The sequence below is a fragment of the Rhinichthys klamathensis genome, unplaced genomic scaffold (assembly GCF_029890125.1).
Source record: "Rhinichthys klamathensis goyatoka isolate OS25496 unplaced genomic scaffold, OSU_Roscu_1.1 h1tg000191l_1, whole genome shotgun sequence".
Taxonomy (NCBI): Eukaryota; Metazoa; Chordata; class Actinopteri; order Cypriniformes; family Leuciscidae; genus Rhinichthys; species Rhinichthys klamathensis.
This window is the reverse complement of record NW_026606717.1, coordinates 4622937-4643393: the sequence shown is the minus strand read 5'-3', so window position 1 is coordinate 4643393 and position 20457 is coordinate 4622937. Positions and strand designations below refer to the sequence as shown.

The 20457-nt window shown below is 48.7% G+C and overlaps 1 protein-coding gene across 1 annotated transcript; it reads left to right on the top strand.

Annotated features, from left to right (window-relative positions):
• The first annotated feature begins 2711 nt into the window (after positions 1-2711).
• LOC130095569 (uncharacterized) lies at positions 2712-4604 on the top strand. The gene has a single exon (XM_056262326.1). The coding sequence runs from the start codon at positions 2712-2714 to the stop codon at positions 4602-4604; it is 1893 nt and encodes a 630-aa protein (XP_056118301.1).
• The last annotated feature ends 15853 nt before the right edge of the window (positions 4605-20457 follow it).

Here is a 20457-nt window from a genome sequence, read left to right as displayed (position 1 = left end):
TACTTTGTTGTGTTTTGGATTAAGAAACGCGAGCGCGCCGCGCGCCGCGCATGTTGGAAGCTGAAAGTCGAGTTTCAGCCGAGCACATTACAAACTGCTAAATTCGTCTAAACGTTTTAGTCATTGTAATTGCTAAAATAAATTGTAATTCATAACAAAAGAGATATTACCTCTGTAAAGACGTTTACATGTTAATATATGTGCTTTTGGAACCGCCTGCTTGCAAAACGAGAATCTTTTGAGCAGAGTCGAAGAGGATCTGAATACAGCGATGTTCCTGTAATTCAACCTAACAAGGCCTGATTTTCTAATCGTTAGATTAAACGAATTAAACTCCTGGTTTCAACTTTTGATTTAGCTAACCAAAGGTTAAACCAGAACATTTCAATCATTAAAGTGCTAAATGATAAATGTTTTGGGAGTTAAACCACAGACGTAAAATCCTGTAGGTCCGGTTACACGTAAATGCAGTGAAATAACTCTGCCTCGTGAACCCGTGAAACATAGCACCGTAAAATCCGCCTAAATCTAAATTGTGTGCAGTTAAGATTTGGCACGCCCCACAAAGGTACAATTGAAGCAGTGTGGTTGTGATTCTGTTGCTGAACACTAGAGCGCAGCCTTGCGCCTCGGTCTCAAATCACCGCCACACCCTCTTCATCAACGTGAGCGCAATAGCGCCACCGTATGGACGCTCTCACATAAGGTCACTCTCTCCTGAATTTTCTTTTCTAAGTAATTTCTAATTCCTCACAGGAAGTGACTCACGGAAAAGACGCCCCCTTCAGGGCCTCCAACGCTGAGTCAGTTCCTTGTGATCCTTGCATTCTGTTTGAAATTTCGGTCTGTTTTCAGTTGGGTTTGTTCTAAGGCTGTCATTGATACTTTACAGCGATCGTGATTAGCATTAGAAATAATCCCATCCGTTAATTTTTATAGTCTCATTCAGATTTGGTCTAAAGAAAAACTTTGAAGGTAAAACTGAATTAAATTCTCACTTCACTTTATGAATTAGGTTACGAATAATTCTACTTGATTTCGTTTTCTGTCCAGATAAGTTTATTGATTGTCCCTCAGATAAATCAATGTCTTATTAAATATTTTTACCTTTTCTCTTTCTCGATAAATTAATGAGTTTGATAATTTGTTTTAATAAGTTGATAACTTTTATTAATTGTCTTTTCTAAAAAAAAAAAAATTTTATTAATTTTTTTTATTTTATTAATTTTTGTGAAAAAATTATTTTTATTTTCTTCCAAAAAAAAAGTTTTTTTTTACTCTCCCCTGCCGTCTCTTAGTGATATTTCTATCACGACTGCACGCGTGCTATTTTAGGTGTTATTCAACATCTCCGTACACGCTTAGTTGAATTGAATTTACACCAGTTGACTTGCAATTTCAATTAAGTTGTTTTCTACCAGGCTAACCACTGGAAAGTACCCCCTCTTGTGGCTCAAACCCGCCACTACAGCGTACTTACTCCTGTGTTTATCCTGCCTTACTCACTAACCCTTCTCCATAGGTTATTCTTATAACTGACAACAGTGTCACAAATCCCTCTGTGTTCTTCACTCGCATTAGGCAACAAGGTTTTGTATTTCCTACACACACAGATACTCCATTTGGTTTAGACAAAGTAAGCTTTAAGTAATTTTAGTCTCACTTTCCTCTATCACATTTGGTATCCACAGGTAGAACTCCCTTGCGCTGGTGTGATCTGACAGTCATTCCTGGTTGGTTTCCAGTGAGCGGGGCTGTCTGGCCGGCGTAACCAACGCTTGCTGTGGGTGAGTCACGGAACTTCCTGGCTCTCCATTGGTGCGGCACGCAATAAGACATCAGCAATTTGGCGCTCCCAAAAGGGGAAGACCCACCACGCAATAAGACACAAGGCAATTTCGGACCCAGTACTCAAAGCGGACCGCTCGAAAGAGGGTTCTGAGGAAAAGTCCTCTTTGCAGTGTCGTAAGCAGGTGACCTCCCCGGGAGTGCCGGTTGTGTTAAAGTCTAGGTTGTTTGAGAGGGCGCACCGTGGTTGACGCACAGTTGAGGCCGTGGACACCCCGGTTAGGTGCTTGGAGCGACGGAAAGATTGTCCCCGACACTGGCTCCAGCTAGTGTGATTTCAGGTCACCCCAAGCAAGCTAAATTAAGGTAAAGAAAGGTCATCCCCTTAGTATAAGCCACCAGAATATTATATATTCTCCCGTGACATGTAAGAGTGTCCACCCCGTTTCTAAAAAAAAACCACACATAGTCGGCTCAAGCCCTCTTAGTTCCCGTAACTCTTTCTGTGCTACTGTTTACTCTGTTTTAACAGACCCACTAATTCCTATTGTCTAATCTCCCTTTAAGTTTTTTTTTCTTACTATTCTTCTGTTAGTTCTCTCTGCCTTGTGTGAACTGTGCCTACCAGGTCACCCAGAGACGAAGCCTACAGAGACACCAAAGGAGAGCTGAATAACAGACTGACAGCCGAGCCGGTAGCACCAACAGTGACCTACTAGGCTCCGGCCCTGTCAAATCTTTATTTAGGCCCTGCGCTGACCTAAACAATTTGTCCTTACCTAACTGTCTGCCACAGTTAGTCAAAGTACCGTAAACTGCATCGCCCGTATTAAGGGTATAAGCGCATAAATTGTAGAACAAATTTGCATTTGGTCTGTGTGTGCGTGTGTGTGTTGTGCTCCTCTCGCCCGCAGTGAACCAGTATGTCCCGGTCTCCCAGCCCAGCAGCCCACTGGGACAGCCTCGAGACATGGCTGAATGCCATGACAGCCACCGTCCTGCCCAGGGATGCCGGCGACTCCGAGCCCCGGGATCAGGCGCAGCTGGACACCGACCTGGACTCGCTGATGAGGCATGACCCAACCCAGAGCTACAACCACAAAGAATGGGCCCGAATCATGGGAAACCTGGCCCATACGCTCGTCGCACAAGCCCGCCTCCACGAAAGACACGCCATCAACCTGGAACAGGAGACGGCAACTCTGCGGCTCCAAGTGGAGGAGGCCCGGCGCGACCAAGCAAAGACCCAAAGTCGGCTAGACCAGCTACTACTCGAGAACGAGGAGCAGGACGAGGAGGAAACTGACTCAGAGCCACGAAAGGAAGTAGAGGAACTTCAAACTGCTCTGGAAAACCTTCGTCTAGACACCGACCAAAAGGAACTAAAAGAAAGAAAAGCCAGAGAGACACTCACCGAAAAACTGCAGCAAGGTGAAGCTCTCCTTGAGAGAGCAAACAATGAACTAAAAGAAAGAGACGCCAAAGCCAAAGCCTGTGAGAAACACTTGAAGGCGGCCAGAGCTGAAATAAATGAACTTATCCAGCAAAAAGAACTTTATAAAGATGAGCTCGACGCCGTCCACCGTGAGTTAAAACACTCCTATAAACTCCAAAGTGACCCGGAAAGAGGGACACACACTACCAAGTTTTCCCCGACCGGTCAGTCTGCACACTTCAGCCAAGAACACAGAACTGTGAAGGGAAGCGAACGGCCACCGTCCCAGATATCGACGGACAGTCTACAAGAGCCCTTGCCCTCAGGAAAAGGAGGGGCGCCCCAGACAGCCCTTGCCACTTATCACGGCATGGCCTTTAAGGAACTTGACAAGTTGGCCCGGAACATTCCTACCTTCACCCCAAACCCTGCCGGAGGCCATGATGTGCATGCCTACTTGAAAGACATTGACTTCCACTTATACACTGTTCCCCACGTCACCCCGTGGGACAGATTATACCTGCTTCGAATTACGTCTAGTCGGGACGTACGCAGTTTTCTGGATCGCCAACCAGATTCAGTTAAGGCGGACTATCAGCAACTGCGACAGGCATTCATCAGGGAATTCTCTGATCCAGACACTGATCAAGGACTCATCACCGCGATGAGCCTCAAGCAGGCACGTTTAGAAACTCCGCAGGCCTTTTACACTCGCATCAGACAGGCCTACTTTGGGTCAAGGAATGATCCCGGGATGGAAGAGGACTTTAACTTCCGAACTTTGTTTCTCCGAAACCTGCATCCCACAGTGAGCCATCATTTAGGAGTCCTGGCCTGCCCTCGCACAATGAGTACCCAGCAACTGCGAGATTTAGCCCACAAAGCGTTTATCAAGCAGAAAATTGCTTCTGAAAAGACTGTCAAAACTCCCTCTATCTGCCCTATCACTAATCAGCACTCAGAGCTGGCACTAGAGGGCACCCAACAACACCACACTAACAGACTTTCTAATAACGAGTCAAGACCGTTTCAAGCCAGCAGAGGGCAACGCAACCGCGAGGGTGCTCGTCCTAAGCACCAGAGCGGGCGCTCTGAAAGATCATACGGCACCCCACGGCCCCCCCACAATCAAAAGGGGGGGGCCACGTGGGAAACCAGCCGACGGCCCAGACAGAGCCGAACTCCAGCGACAAGAACGCCTAGTCCAGACAGCCCGCACCGAACTCCCTCTCGGCAGGCCTCACGCAGGTCCAAGTCCAAATCCGAACCTGCTGCAAAAGAAACAAGTGAGTCCACGTCAGAGACCGCAGAGATCCTGAAGATTCTACAAGGGCTTCTTCACAAGAAAACCGACAAAGGGGACAAGCCAGACTCCTCGTGACTAAGGGTAAGGAGTAACACCCTTCCTGATAGCCCTCCTACTGAACCAAGCACCACGAACACTGTTCTCCTGACACAGACCACAGAACCAGCTGTCACAACACCAAGGGACAATGACACCCACTCGCTGCTATTGTCAACCGCACATCCAGATGCGGACAACCAAACCCATCACACCAGTGAGCAAACCCCTGAGATACCAGAAAGTGCAGTTTTGGTTGTGTGTCTCCGCAACGAAGCCCAAGATACCGACCCTAACTGTTTGTCTATCACCACACAAGCCCCGACACTAAAACTCCTGGGGAACCTGGTCGAAAAAGGACTAGCACGCAAACTTTATCTTTCTATCACAGTGGAAAATGTGGTGAAGCTCGAAGCTCTGGTCGACACCGGATCGGACCTCACTTTGATATCAGCCGAACTCTTTGAAAGACTCAGATTTGAAGCTAACAGACAGAACAGAACTCTAAAATCTCAGAATTGTGAGCTGAATGTGCGATCTTACAGCCAAACTGACATTCGGCTTGAACGAATAGCTCCAATTCACTTAACACTTGGTCCCATGGGTTTATTACACCCTGTGTACATTTCACCAATGGACACGTACCCCCTCCTCATCGGCAAAGATCTACTAGATCGCTTCGAGCCCCTGCTGGATTTCAGACAACTGAAAATCTGGGCTCAAGTGCGAGAACCCCTCCCCTGTCAGCCACCCAGGTCAACTGAGCCAGACTGTCAGGTCACAGAGGTCACGGGAACTTTTGCCGCCAGCCAGGGAGACACAGACTCAGCACCTGACCGAGATTCAAGTTCGTTACTCTGCACTTTTCAACTCACCAAAGACCCTGAGTCCTTCTGCCCCAAGGTCAACACCGAACTACAGCTGAATGGTATAACCACCACAGACATTGTTCTCGCTCTATGGGCCGACAATTGCGCTGTCAGCTTGTCACTTTTCAACGAGCTAAGTAAAGTCACGCCAGACCTTCCTTCTGCCAGCAAACGCACACGTTTCCCTTTGAACTCATGCCCCTCAAACCTGGTGACTGCAAAAGGTATCTGTGCTTTGAACTTGAACTGGAACCATCGGTGCCTAACTCATTACTTCCTGATCATTACGGATCTGCCCCACGATGTCTACATTGGAGCTGACATTCTGATTCGCCTCCAAGCTCATGTGGATTTTATTAACGAGGTACTGTGGGCCCCACTGACTTTACAAACAGCTGTTGTTCCGACACACACTGACAATCTTCTGTCAGGCCAAACCATCCCAGAGGTTTGCACCCTAATCAGCGAACAGGCAACTGTAGTACCTGCTTACACCAAAGGGGTCGCTGTTCGATTGAACATACGGTGTGGCCAAATCCTAAACCACACACTGGGTTTCTTTCAACCTTCGCCCGAATGCCTTGAACTTGGACTCACACTTGAGGGCACACCCCTCACTGAAGTGTCATCTCGGGCCATCTACATCCTTTTCAACAACTGCATTGCAGTGGACATCACAATTCCAAAAGCCTATCGGCTAGGATGGCTAGTAAGCCATGACTTTCCTGATTTTGAACCTACTTTACCTGTCATTGGGCCAATTCCAGTTTCAATGATACCCGAAGGGTGCACAGACGACACACTGCGCACAGCACCTTTCAAGATCATCTCCATCGCCTCTGTCATGCCGATGGACAAAGATCAAGTCTCCAGAACGGAACTGACGGAGGACAAACACCTTGCCGTCTACACAGTTTCCAAACAACTTACCTGCGAGACTGATGCAACTCCTGCACCTGCGCCTGCAAACACAACAGGCGATTCACCCACAGAGGAGCCATATCCAGGTTTTGAGTCCCAAGTTCAGCAAATTCTAAAAGACGCCGATGCAATCAAAGAGGATGAAGATCTACAAAGACTAAGACAAGTCCTTTACAAATTCAAAGCGTCATTTGCCAAAGACTCTCTAGATTGTGGTCTCACCCACCTTCACACCGTGCGCATTCCAACGCCCCCTGAGGCTCCTCCCACCTTCGTCAGGCAGTACAAGATCCCCATCGCATCACACGAACCGGTGCAAGAAATCATTGACTCTATGCTTGAAAAAGGTGTAATTCGCCCATGCAATAGCACCTATTCTGCTCCTATCTGGCCGGTAATCAAACCAAACGGCAAGTGGCGACCCACCATCGACTACCGAAAACTGAATCAACAGGTGCCACTGTCAAGATGGCCCATGACCCAGCTAGAGCAAGAAATACCCCGAATCAGGGGAGCCACAATCTTCTCCACACTTGACGTGGCCTCAGGGTTTTGGACCATACCTGTGCATCCAGATGATCAGCACAAGCTTGCTTTCACGTTCGGTAACAGACAATTCACTTTCACCAGGTGCCCATTCGGCTATGCTAACTCACCCGCCGAATTTAACATCTTCCTGAACAAAGCATGCCCCGATGCAAGGATGAGAGGCAACCTCATCTATGTGGACGACGTGCTGATGAAAAGCACAACAGTAACCGATCACCTGAAAGAAATAGACTATGTTTTGAACCAATTATCAGCTGCGGGAGCCAAGATTGCCCTCCACAAAGGACAATGGTGTCGAACCAAGGTCAACTACGTGGGACTACTGATCGGGTCACAGGGCATCGAACCACAGTCCAGCCGCATTCAAGCTGTTCAAAACATCAAACCACCCACCAACCTCTCAGAACTGCGAAGTTTCCTGGGGGTGTGCAACTACTCACGGCAGTTCATCGAAAGCTATTCAGACATTGCAAAGCCTCTGACTGCCCTGCTGAAAAAAGACTGCTCGTTTGTCTGGACAGCCTTCCAGGACAATACCATGACTGAGCTGAAACGTCACCTGTGCACAGCTCCATGTCTGGCTTACCCTGACCCACAAAGAGAATTCTACTTAGAAGCCGGATTCTCCAACCACTGTCTCAGCGCTGGCCTGTACCAACGACACGATCAAGACAAAAGAGTTGTAGCATATGCCAGCAAGACACTCCTTCCACCAGAGACTAAATTCTCAGACTGTGAAAAAGCGCTGCTTTGCACTGTATGGGCCATACAACGGTTCTCCAACTACATTGGAGCTCAGAAAGTTATCATTGAGACTTGTCACCAGCCTGTCATGTTCCTCAACAGCCAACGCATCCGCGATGGCGTGGTCACCAATTCCCGCATCGCCACGTGGTTGATGGCCCTCCAAGGGCGCAATGTTGAGGCAAGATATGCCCAGAACCACAAGTCAGCGCTAGGCAACGGCCTGGCTGCCTGCCAGAACTGCTCTGATAACGCACCACCTGTGACAGCTAATGTGGAAGAACCACAACCACAGACGTGTCACAGATACTTCGAAGACAACACGTGCCAAGGTATGCCCACAGCTTACGTCGATGGATGTTCCTACAACCAAGAGGGCATCCGCCTAGCTGGCGCGGGTGTGTTATGGGTAAATGACTTCCCTTGCCCACCTCAACACTTCAAGCTGGGGCCTCAGTCATCACAATATGCTGAGGTGGCAGCCATTCTCATAACTATGCAAATCTCAGCGACCCACAACATCAAAGAACTCCTGATCTGCACAGACTCGAACTATGCCAGACTAAGTTTCACATGCCACCTCCCAGGGTGGAAACAAAATGGCTTTAAGACTTCGAACGGTAAGCCTGTCAAACACCAACACTTGTTTCAGGCATGCGATGACCTAACTAGACAACACGACATGATCGTCTACTGGAAAAAGGTGAAAGGCCACTCCAAGCAACCAGGCCTTGATAAGGACATGAACGACCAAACCGATGCCCTTGCCAAGACTGGCGCACTGCACGGTAACCCATGGTCACCTCCAGCCCAACCACCGGCTTTTGATGTGGCAGCACTAACCCGCAGCAAACGTACCTTTCCTGCCGCACTGCCCGCCTCTCAGCCTCTCACTCTGACCCCGCAGATCTCAAACAACGACATAGCGGACATGCAAGCCACTGACATGTCCATAAAGACTTTCCTAAACCACCTATCTGACCCCTCCAACCACCCACTCACACAGTCTGATCTCACTGACAACCCGTGCCTCAGACGACTGCACGACATCAAGCACATGCTGCGTGTGATTAACGACATTCTGTGGTATACACCTGATGACACCACCACGCCACGGCTGGTGGTCCCTCAGTGTCTAAGGGGGGTGATGTTAATATACGCCCACGACGCGCCATGTGCTGGACATCACGGCACTAGAGCCACCTATAAGACACTGAAGCAAGTGGCATATTGGCCCCGCATGCAAGAGCACGTAGCGGAATATGTCAAAGAATGCCTAATTTGCTGCCAGTTCCAACCTGCAAATCCGAACCACAGAGCTCCGCTGCAACGCAGAAGGGTCACCTTCCCGTGGTCAAACCTCCAAATCGACTGGGTAGGGCCTCTGCCAAGGTCAACGAAGGGCAACAAGTACTTCCTCACAGTCGTGTGCCAGTTCACAAAATGGGTAGAGTGTCTTCCAGCGCCCAACGACACCGCTCAGACCACGGCATACCTCCTGATGAATCACATCTTCTCCAGGTTCGGATTGCCAATGAGTGTCAACTCAGACAGAGGTACTCACTTCACAGCTGAGATTATGCAGCAGATCTGGAAACTCCTGGGGGTCCAAGCTCAACTACACGTGAGTTTTCACCCGATTTCATCTGGCCAAGTCGAACGTTCGAATCGGACTGTGGTCAGCATGCTGAGAAAGTATGTGGCTGCCAACCAGAAAGACTGGGACGTGAAACTCCCGCTGGTGTTAATGGCTCTCAGGGCCACCCCACAGGACTCAACTCAGGTGTCTCCCTTCGAACTAATGACTGGACGACAGATGACACTTCCACTGCACCTGCTGTATCAGCCAGGAGACTCCGGTCTCATCACAGCCTGCACCACTCACCAGTACCTCGATGAGCTGCACCGGCACCTGAAAGCAACCTTCGCTTTCGCCCAACAACAGCTTCAAAAGAGCGCCGAGGGCCAGAAAGCATACTATGACCGGAAAGCGTCACACCAGGAACTAGCCGTGGGTGACAGAGTCTGGTATTACAGCTTCGCACAGCCACCACGCACAGCCTCCCATCGGCTGTCAAAGAAATTCCTACCCCATTGGACAGGACCTCATGAAATTGTTGACAAACTTTCTCCAGTGGCGTACCGAATCCAATTGAGCCGGGGACAGAAAGACCCAGTGCTCAAATGGGTCCACCGCAACCAAATTAAAAGACATTCGGCTGTTGGCCGAGAAAGGCGGGGAGAGGCCAATGCAAACTAACCTGATTACCCTCCTAGGAGTGAAAAGACTGTCCTGCCAAACCAAGGACAACTCTCGCTGACACACTGTCCCTCTCTCTCTCTCTCCCCCTCTCTCTACACATCTTCCCTTTCACCTCTAATAGGATGTTGATGTGGTTCGCCATCCTGCTTGTCCAGTCGACCCGAGGGCAACCGCCACCTGACGTCATCTCAACCGGCCCGGCGTCAGGCATTGTGCTGAGGGAGCAACCAGGTCTCTTGATCACCAACTGCCGGACCCACACCCAGAAGGTGTACGTTCGACTAGATCCGCGCAATGTGTACCGGGCACACTACCCCAGTGCAACAGCCCAGTACAGCTGGGCCGGGGCCCGATGGACCGAGGACTCTCTCAACCACGCCGAGGCCGACGTCAGGCACATGCTGAACCAACTCGAAAAGATGACCGTCACCCAAGCAGAATTAGGCGGACACAGCCGCCGCCCCAAACGGTTCCTTGGAGCTCTGCTGGGAGCCGCAGCTGCGGTGGGAACTCTGTTCAACATTGGTATGTCAAGTGTCAACGCCGTCAACCTAGCCACCGTGAGACGACAGGTGGCTGAAATTCAAACAGAGATCCCACAGCTAAAAGAGCAGCTCAACGTGCAGAGTGCTTCCCTGCAGACCGTCGGAAGGACCTTGAGAGGAACTGTGGTCATTCTCAACACCCACAGTGTCCTGCTGAACAAGACTATAAAGTCCATGAAACAGCTGTTCACTGTTTTCCAAAATGACTTTGCCCAAACTCAGCTAGTCACCGCCCTGATGTCAGACATGTTGCGGGAGGTGAGCTCATCCATCGACAGCCTAGCCATGGGTAGGATCCCGCCCTACCTCATACCGTTGAGTCTTGTCCAGACTGTGCTGGCTTCCGCAATCACCACACCAGCTGATCCGCTCCAAGTACACCTGGCCTACTCGCTCGGCAGCGCCATCCCACTCTATGTCGACCCAGAGCAAAGAGAAATGGGCTTCCTCCTGAACTTACCCATCATAGAGTCAAGCCGAATCTACAGACTCAAAGACATTGTCAATGTCGGGTTTTGGAAGGGTAACACACACCTCAAAATCCGCACCCCAGACGTGGTGGCCTACCACGACAGCGATCCACAGTTGTACCTGGCCCCAAACCTGCACATGTGCACATTAACGAAAGACATTCACTATCTCTGCCCTAGCAAACCCTTCCTCAGAGATAACACTAATGGAATCTGTGGGCTGCAAACCATGTCCAGCGACAACCGCTGCCCGGCCGAAGCCAAGCCTCGCATGCAAGTGGAAGAAACCCGAGCAGAGATCATCGGTGACCGGTGGCTCGTCAACACTCCGGTACTCACGGCTACTCTTACCTATGACCAGCATGACACCGCCACCCGTGTCAGCCTGCTCAACCAGAGCATGTGGATTCAGGTACCTAAAGGTGCCATCCTCCACGTAGATGACCTGGCATTATATCATCTCCCGAGCCACGAGTACGAAACAGAACTGGAAATCCCCTCCTTCTTCAAGGACCATAACTTCACCCTGGCTCCAGAACTGGAACTGGAAATTGAGACAGGGGGGTCACAGCTGATCGACATTGCTCCCCTCGACTCTGCCCTACAAGCTTTGTCTCGACAGCCCCTCTTGACTACCTCACCTGTTGTCCGAGCCTGGACCGCAGCCGACACGGCGCTGTGCCTCTCTATGGTAATTAGTCACATCCTAACACTGGGCTTGGCTTTCATCCTGTACAGGAGACTCAACGAGAACCGAGCAGCTACCATCAGGCTCACCAAAGCCGTGTCCGGAGGCTTTCGACGAAACCCCCGGAAGGAGGACAACACGCAAGAAGCCGCGGGCAACCTCATTGAGTTAAGCCCTCAGCCCTGATAATCACCTGTGATCCAAATTCATGATTCACCTTCCATCCTCCCATGCAATGATTATCGGCAGACGAGATCTCCCCAGGGACCTCATCTCCCGAAAGGGGGGACTGTAGGGATTGAAGGGACAATCATTGATTCTCTTGTAGTAAAATCCTTAACTCACAACAGGAAAAGTTAAAGAACCCTAACTAACCCACATTCCTATTACCATGTGGTCCCGTGATAAGGTCTCCAACCTTCCAAACTGGCGCCTAAAAGTCTAGAGAGCAAATGGACTTTCAAACATTTATGGTGACAAATGGTCCTGAATGTCCATTAAACAGCGAATTCCCCCTCCTGAGACAACACCCAGACCTCCTCATGCAAGCTCGATTCATTCGCGAGGCACGATCAAAGAAGACCGTTATCTCTAGCCCCCCTCTCCGGCGAGAAGGGGGGTGCCAGATGTTCAAATGAAGATACGCACACACCTATGTTCACACACACACATACGAACCCTAAGTTTTTATCTATAAATCGGCATTAAAACAGAGTTGGTGTATTAAAATACCTGCAACAGAACTATAAATGTGCAAACATGTCCTACGAATGTTTTCATGAATGTAAGACACTTATAAATACCTGAAAGTGTGCATTAAGAGGTAACTCTGCAATATGATGTCTGTGATGTGTGATGTTTGATATGTTTGTGGCCCTAAAAGTCTGATCTATTCATTAAGCTGTATATCGATAGCGTGAAATATATATATCTACCTATATATGCCATTTCCAAAGTAAGCTTAAGGCCCTGCTAGTCATAAAGATGCAAATTGATTCCGAATGACCCACTCGGGGGGCGTAGGCTCTCTTCAAGATGGGCCATTATCATTGGCCGACACACCTATCCAAGGCGTGTTCTGTTTATCTTTAAAACCCCAAACTCAGAGACATTCGCTCTCTGTTCTCTGTTCTCTGTTCTCTGTTCTCTGTTCTCTGTTCCCTGTTCCTGTATCCCGATGTAATCTTCGTGTTTTATTTTGTTCCTGTTTTATTTTGTCTTCGTTTTATTTTGCGCATAGCCAGTCTGTCCTTAGTGCGGTCCTCGAGATACCCACGTACGTTTTGTTAGTCTTCCAGCATCCCAGCGAAAGGACTATCTTCACGCATACAGAACTGCGTTAGAACTTTTAAATCTCCCGCGACAACCACGCTTGGAGGAATCAAAGAAGCCCGCCTCCTATTCCCAGGACGCCACGAGCTTGCTTCCACACAACTCTAACCAGGTCTGAATGCAAACTGTTCCATCTAAATTTAGACGCTCTGAAGTGTGTATTCTGTAAGCTGTCTCTGAGGACCTAACTGTGCTAGCAATTGTGTTTTTCCCTGTGTTTCTACCTTATTTTCTTATTGTTTAAGTTCATTTTGGTTTCATATATATATATATCTTTGTTTTACATGTAGTGTAGTTCATTAAACCTCATTTATACTTTATTGCCTCTGTGTTTGTTGTTGATCACATAACAAAGCCTCTTTAATATTAAGATCCTAGCTACAATCTGATAATTGTTAAGTGCACAAAACATTGTCAGTAAATTTAAGCTAAAATAAGACCACCAGCCATTGGTAACCTCTAGCGAAACAGCGCGGCGGACGGGCTGGCTTAGAAAGAGATATCAATCGCTGTGGTAATTTTAAAGATCAGTCATAGCCCTCTGTGCGGGATGTATATTCATAATTAATCATAATTCGTTGTGTTAATTGTGGTATACATGCCCTGAACAGACGTATATGCTGTACAACCCCTAGTTGGGTGATTTATCTATGCAAGGACTCGGTTCAAACTATATTCGATAATTTGTTGATCAGAGATTAATAACTGTTGAATATTTATCCCCAAAATCAAAATTGACTAAAGAGCTTATGAACCCCGGATTCCTTACAGAATGAAACTATTCCAATCCTGATTGGTGTTGCGTCATGACGTAACATGTGACGGCATAACCGGATGCATAAAAGCTACGCCGGAACAAACACAAACTAGCTTTCGCTCTTCAGCAAGCGCTCTGTGTTGAAAACTGTGTGTCTTATTTGGTGTTGTTTGTCACATATATTGTATATAATGGCCAGCGAACAATTCAAAGCTTGTGTGCCTCCCTGCCCTCGTTTTATCACGGGTGGGGACACACATGCTTTGTGTGTGAGTTGTTTGGGAGCGCAGCATGCACGGGCAGCTCTCGAGGGAGCTGCTTGTGTAGACTGTGAAGCACTTCCCATTAGAGTGCTGCGCTCCCGGCTGGCGTGCTTTGATGAGCACGGTCAGGCTCGCGTTCCCCATGGTTCTGGTCCCGCGTCCGTTGAGGCGGCGCGGCGATTGAGATCGTGGGGTTCGCAGCGGGATCTTGTGGATGAGATTGAGACTGCTGAGGCACCTTCTCACTCTTCATCCGAGGATCTCGTAGCCTCTGAGAGTGGTGCAGGAGCCCGCATCGCGGCTTCTCCTGCCCATGATCAGGTCCCGATGCTTGAGCTCTCTGCTTCCGAGGAAGTAGATGTGCTCAGCATCGATGCGGATGACCGTGATCTAGGCGCGCCAGTTCACGGCCAAGGTTATGAGGAGCTGGTGGAGGTTGTGACTCGTGCTGTGGCCAGACTTAACATCAGCTGGCCACATGATGAGCAGGGAACGCAAGTGAGAAGCAAGCTTGATGAGCGTTTCCTGCAGCACAGATCGCAACCTCAGCGCCGGGGTTTGCCGTTTTTCCCCGATCTCCACAAAGAGATTTCGAGATCGTGGGATAAACCGCACTCATCCCGTGTCTCCAATCCCAGTATGGTGGATTACAGCAATGTTATGGGGGCACGGGATATGGGTTATGGGAAGATGCCTAAGGTGGAAGAGGCTTTAGCGGGTTATCTTTCTCCTGAGTCGGCATCTTCCCTAAAAACCCCGGCGTTGCCTAGTAAGCCCTGCAGAGATACATCTGCATTAATAGGCAGGGCTTACATGGCGGCAGGTCGGGCTGGTTCATGTCTGCACTCTATGGCACTCTTGCAGGCATACCAGGCCGACCTCCTGAAAGATTTGGATGAGGGGGAGGGGCCAACTCCTGAAGATATTGCGGAGTTAAGGAGAGCCACAGATCTGTCTCTTCGGGCCACAAAAGAGACGGCCCGCGCTATTGGCCGCTCTATGGCAGCTATGGTGGCCACGGAGAGACATCTGTGGCTGAATTTATCTGGCATGAAAGAGAAAGATAGATCCTTTCTGCTGGATGCGCCGCTTTCGCCTTCTGGCCTGTTCGGCGACGCCGTTACATCGGTCGTCGACAGGTTTCAGGAGGCGAAGAAACAATCTGCGGCGTTCCAGCAGTACCTCCCCCGTAAGGCGAAATCCAAATCGAGTAGGGTGGGGCCAAAAGATCAGCCCCAGCCATCAGCCGGCTCCTCACACCGAGCAGAGCAGAGAGAGAGCGTTTCCTCTAGAGCCCCTCCTCCTGGAGCTTGGCAACAGAGGAAACACTCTCAAAAGTCGAAGTCCTCCAGCCAGAAGGGCGACCTGAGGGACGTCATTCAGGCTAGGAGGGCTTCGGGGAAGAGGTCCTAACCGAAGTGGTAGGACCTCTGAGGGCTGTCCCCTCCGCTGTAGGGCAACCGAGGTTGTTCTCGCAGCGGAGCCCTCTAGGAAACGATGTATGTTGCCCGCCGTCCACGACGCTTCGGGCCGCATCTCTTTCCAGCGAAAATATTCTAATAAAGAAAAAGCATCAATTATGGTCACAAAAGCCGTATCGACTACACCCTGCCGGTATTCCGCTTCAGGGAGTCGAGAAAGATGCTCGAAAAACACCAGAGGCCAGTCTCGAGAGGCTGGTACCCCTAGTAGATTTTGTAGAGGCATGGTATCATCTTCCCAACATATCTGCATGGGTCCTGCATATAATAAAATCAGGGTACAGACTGCAGTTCGCGCGCTGCCCCCCCAGGTTTTCAGGGGTAGTGCAGACTACAGTGGTTCCAGAGCAGGCTCAGGTGATGGAACAGGAGGTACAGACTCTGCTGCTAAAGGAAGCCATAGAACGTGTTCTTCCTTTGGACAGGGAGTCCGGGTTTTACAGCCGGTACTTTATAGTTCCAAAGAAGGATGGGGGGTTAAGGCCAATTTTAGGTCTCAGGGTTTTGAACCGGTCTCTGAGGAGGTTCAGGTTCAAAATGCTAACCATTCCTGCAATCGTGAGTCAGATCAGGTCCGAGGACTGGTTTGTCACGATAGATCTAAAAGACGCTTATTTTCACATCTCCATCCTTCCATGTCACAGGAGATACCTGAGGTTCGCTTTCGGGGGCGAAGCTTACCAATATCGGGTTCTTCCGTTCGGCCTAGCTCTCTCTCCCCGCACATTTACCAAATGTATGGATGTAGTCCTTGCTCCACTGAGACTTCAAGGCATTCGTATATTGAATTATCTCGACGACTGGCTCATTCTGGCTCAGTCTCGGGAGATGGCAGTTCGGCATCGAGATGTCGTCCTTGGCCACATTCAGAAATTGGGGTTGAGACTCAATACAAAGAAAAGTGTGCTAGAACCATCCCAGTGCACGATGTTTTTGGGAGTCGTGTGGAACTCGATTACGATGCAGGCACGAATGTCTCCCGCACGTATCGAGTCAATTCTGGGGATGGTATCCAGGTTAAAGCTAGGCCAAGCCATCACTGTAAAGCAATTTCAAAGAATGCTGGGCCTCATGGCAGCGGCATCCAACATCATTCCTTTGGGCCTTCTACACATGAGGCCCCTTCAGTGGTGGTTAAAAACCAAGGGGTTTTCTCCCAAGGGAAATCCGTTTCGTATGATCAGAGTAACGCGCAGATGCCTTCGTTCTCTACAAATATGGAAGAAACCTTGGTTTCTGTCCCAAGGGCCAGTGTTGGGAGTGTCTTGTCGCCGGAAAACCGTTTCGACAGACGCCTCCCTCACTGGCTGGGGCGCGGTCATGGACGGCCGCTTTGCCAGGGGTCTGTGGCAGGACCATCATCATTCTTGGCATATAAATTGCCTGGAGATGATGGCTGTGTTCAGGGCTCTGAGGAGCTTCCTCCCAGACATCAAAGGTCACCATGTATTAGTACGATCAGACAATACGTCAGTGGTAGCCTATCTGAACCGACAAGGGGGACTCAGATCGCGCCCTCTGTGCAGACTGGCGCATCAGATTATTCTTTGGTCCCAGGGGAAAATACTGTCTATCAGAGCAATGTATATTCCGGGGGTTCAGAATCAGGGAGCAGACATCCTGTCGAGGCAGGGGCTGAGGCCCGGGGAATGGAGGCTTCACCCAGAGGTGGTGAAGTTAATATGGGAGAGGTTTGGACCGATGGAAGTGGACCTGTTTGCGTCGCGAGAGACGTCCCACTGTCCACTTTGGTTCTCCCTCTCACATCCAGCCCCACTGGGGTTGGATGCCATGGTACAGGCCTGGCCGAGGCTTCGCCTGTACGCTTTTCCCCCGATCGCTCTGCTTCCGGGAGTCCTGGAGAGGGTCCGTCAGGAGGGCATCAGTTTACTTCTGGTTGCCCCAAGGTGGCCGACCCGAGTATGGTTTTCAGACATAATATCACTCCTGATAGCTCCGCCATGGCAGATTCCTCTGAGGAGGGATCTGTTGTCTCAAGCGGAGGGCACAGTCTTCCACCCTCACCCAGAGCTGTGGAAGCTGTGGGTCTGGCCTCTGAGGGGGTTCAGTACCTAGATGCTGGTCTATCAGCCGGAGTGGTTGAAACCATACTTAGTTCTAGGGCTCCATCTACTAGGAGATTATATGGCCTCAAGTGGAATGTTTTTTCCGCTTGGTGTAGAGAACAGGAGTTAGATCCAGTTAACTGCCCAGTGGCTTCAGTTCTGGAGTTTCTTCAAAATCGTTTCTCTGCGGGTCTCTCCCCTTCCACACTTAAGGTGTACGTGGCTGCCATTGCGGCTTTCCATGCACCATTGAGTGAGGGGCCTCTGGGGAGGCACCAGTTGGTCATTCGGTTTCTCCGTGGTACTCGGAGGATGAGACCGACAACCAGGTCCAGGGTTCCTACCTGGGACCTGGCAATAGTTCTTGAAGGGTTATCCCTGGCCCCCTTCGAACCTTTGCAGTCGGCTTCGCCTAAGGACTTGACGCTAAAAGTGGTATTTCTCTTGGCTATTACCTCACTTAAGAGGGTGGGAGATCTCCAAGCCCTGGCAGTGACACCAGCTTGCTTGGAGTTTGCCCCTGGCAGAGTAAAAGCTTTTTTGCACCCGAGTCCGGGCTATGTGCCTAAAGTTCCATCTAGTACGGCTCGGTCTACAGTCCTTCAGGTATTCCATCCTCCACCTCATGTGTCGGCAGAAGAAGAGAAGCTTCATTTGCTCTGCCCCGTCAGAGCTTTGAGCGTGTACCTTGAGAGGTCCTCTTCTTGGAGAAGGTCGGACCAATTATTAGTATGTTTTGGGTCACCTAAGAAGGGGCTCCCAGCATCCAAGCAGACTATTAGTAATTGGATTGTTCAAGCTATTACTGAGGCTTACAAGGTGCGCAACTTGCCTTCACCTTTAGCCGTGAGGGCTCATTCAACTAGAGGCATGGCTTCCTCTAGGGCCCTTCTTTCGGGAGTACCCCTACAGGAGATCTGTGAGGCAGCCGGTTGGGCTACTCCACATACTTTTATTAGGTTCTACAGTCTCCACCTTCCTAGTACGCCTGGTGCACACGTGCTTAGTCCTCGCTGAGTGCCTAGACAGTTTCACTCCGGGACAGGCCTATTCGGTGCGTGGCCTAGTGGGCACTCGTTCCCCAAAGAGTCGATTCTCGACGCAGTGTTAAGTTCCCTCGAAAGGGAACGTCTCGGGTTATGACTATAACCCTTGTTCCCTGAGAAGGGAACGAGACACTGCGTCGTTCTGCCACGCCCCTTAAGGCCTGAGAGCGGCTTGCTTCATCGCTAGGCTAGTTTGTGTTTGTTCCGGCGTAGCTTTTATGCATCCGGTTATGCCGTCACATGTTACGTCATGACGCAACACCAATCAGGATTGGAATAGTTTCATTCATACTTCAGAGGCGCACGCTAAGGGAGCGTCCCCAAAGAGTCGATTCTCGACGCAGTGTCTCGTTCCCTTCTCAGGGAACAAGGGTTATAGTCATAACCCGAGACGATTTTTCTGGTTAAAATAGCTTTTTAATTATAGGCTATATATATATATATATATATATATATATATATACACACACACACACACACACACACACACACACACTGCTTAGAATTAGAAGTGAACACACCCATGCTAAAGTTGACTAAAAAGAGGAATAAAAAAATCTTAATGCCTTAATTAAAAAATGAGGAAAACTCTAACCTTTAGGGACGTGAATAATGTCCCTGAATTCTTTGTGAATGAATAATGTATCGCAAATAATTAAATGTTCTTCTTTAAAATACAGGGTGCATACGTCTGGACACTTCTATCCCCAGAAACTCCTAACAAAAGCTGATGTCTTTATTTTGAAGCTTATTTGATGCTTATTTGATTTGAAAAACTTTATCCAAAACTAGTCAACGAAATTTTGTCTTTTATTTCGTCTGTAACAGTGCGTATATGTGCGTTCATTCATTCATTTACACACACACACAGAGAGAAACATGATTCACATTTAAACAGTATGCTATTTTTCCGTTTACAGACACTAACGTTATTCTATATCGCGCTTAGAACAAAGCACAACCATAAAACACTTACAGTTCTCAGCTGAATCTGTTGCTCCTCCTTGAAGTGAAAATAAACCAGCACTTCTGTATTAAATGTCCCAGGATTATTCCTCATAGCCGCGCAAGACGAATCTTAATCTGACTAAAAAATATAGTGCGTTTACAGCATTTGCCTGGGGGCGTTTATCTATTTAGCAAATGGCCTCAACACATTATCTTATGAATAGCGCGCTCTGCGAGTGGGTGTGAACAAATTAACGATAATGAGCTGAGACAGGAGAAACTGTACTTCTCTTTAGTTTCAGACAGATTACATTGCAGGAGAATATTTGTTTTAAATGTGAATTGTTTTATTTAAAAGTAGAAATTTAAAGCGTTCTTTAGACGTATGTTTCATGTTTGTGTGATAAGTATTAGCGGAGTTTCCGTTCATTTTCCAGACATGTTTCAGAAAGATTTTTGCGGAGACAGTGAGCTGAAAGCGCACCCTGTTTATTTTATTTATTTTTTAAAAAAACACAAGGTTTTGATGTTAACCCTCTGGGGTCGGCAATCACGCCGGCGTGATCTGCTAACTTTTTTTCTTATCAGTGCAAAAGAGACTCAAAATACTCGGTTGATTTTGATCTTACATTTAAGTGTTATACATCATTAGATCCTGTTAAGTTTCTATGTTTTTTGTGGATACTCACAATAAAAACAAAGTGTTGTGCTTTTCACCAAATAAAGAAAAACAAACATGATGCGAGTTCTGCGCTCTGTCTGTCAGTGAAGTCCATTTTGAAACGCGTCCTAAGATTAACTGTAACTCCGGGAATACTTGTCACACAGGCATGTGAGATTTTTCTTTATGAAGCTTGAATTCTCTTCTTTTAAATGAAGTAATTTATATAAAAAACAAATATTCTCAGTTTATGCAATCTGTATGAAAAGAGAGTGCTGTCAGTATTTTT

Excerpts from the sequence above, each read along its gene's own strand:
- LOC130095569 (XM_056262326.1), top strand. The coding sequence starts at position 2,712 with ATGTCCCGGTCTCCCAGCCCAGCAGCCCACTGGGACAGCCTCGAGACA.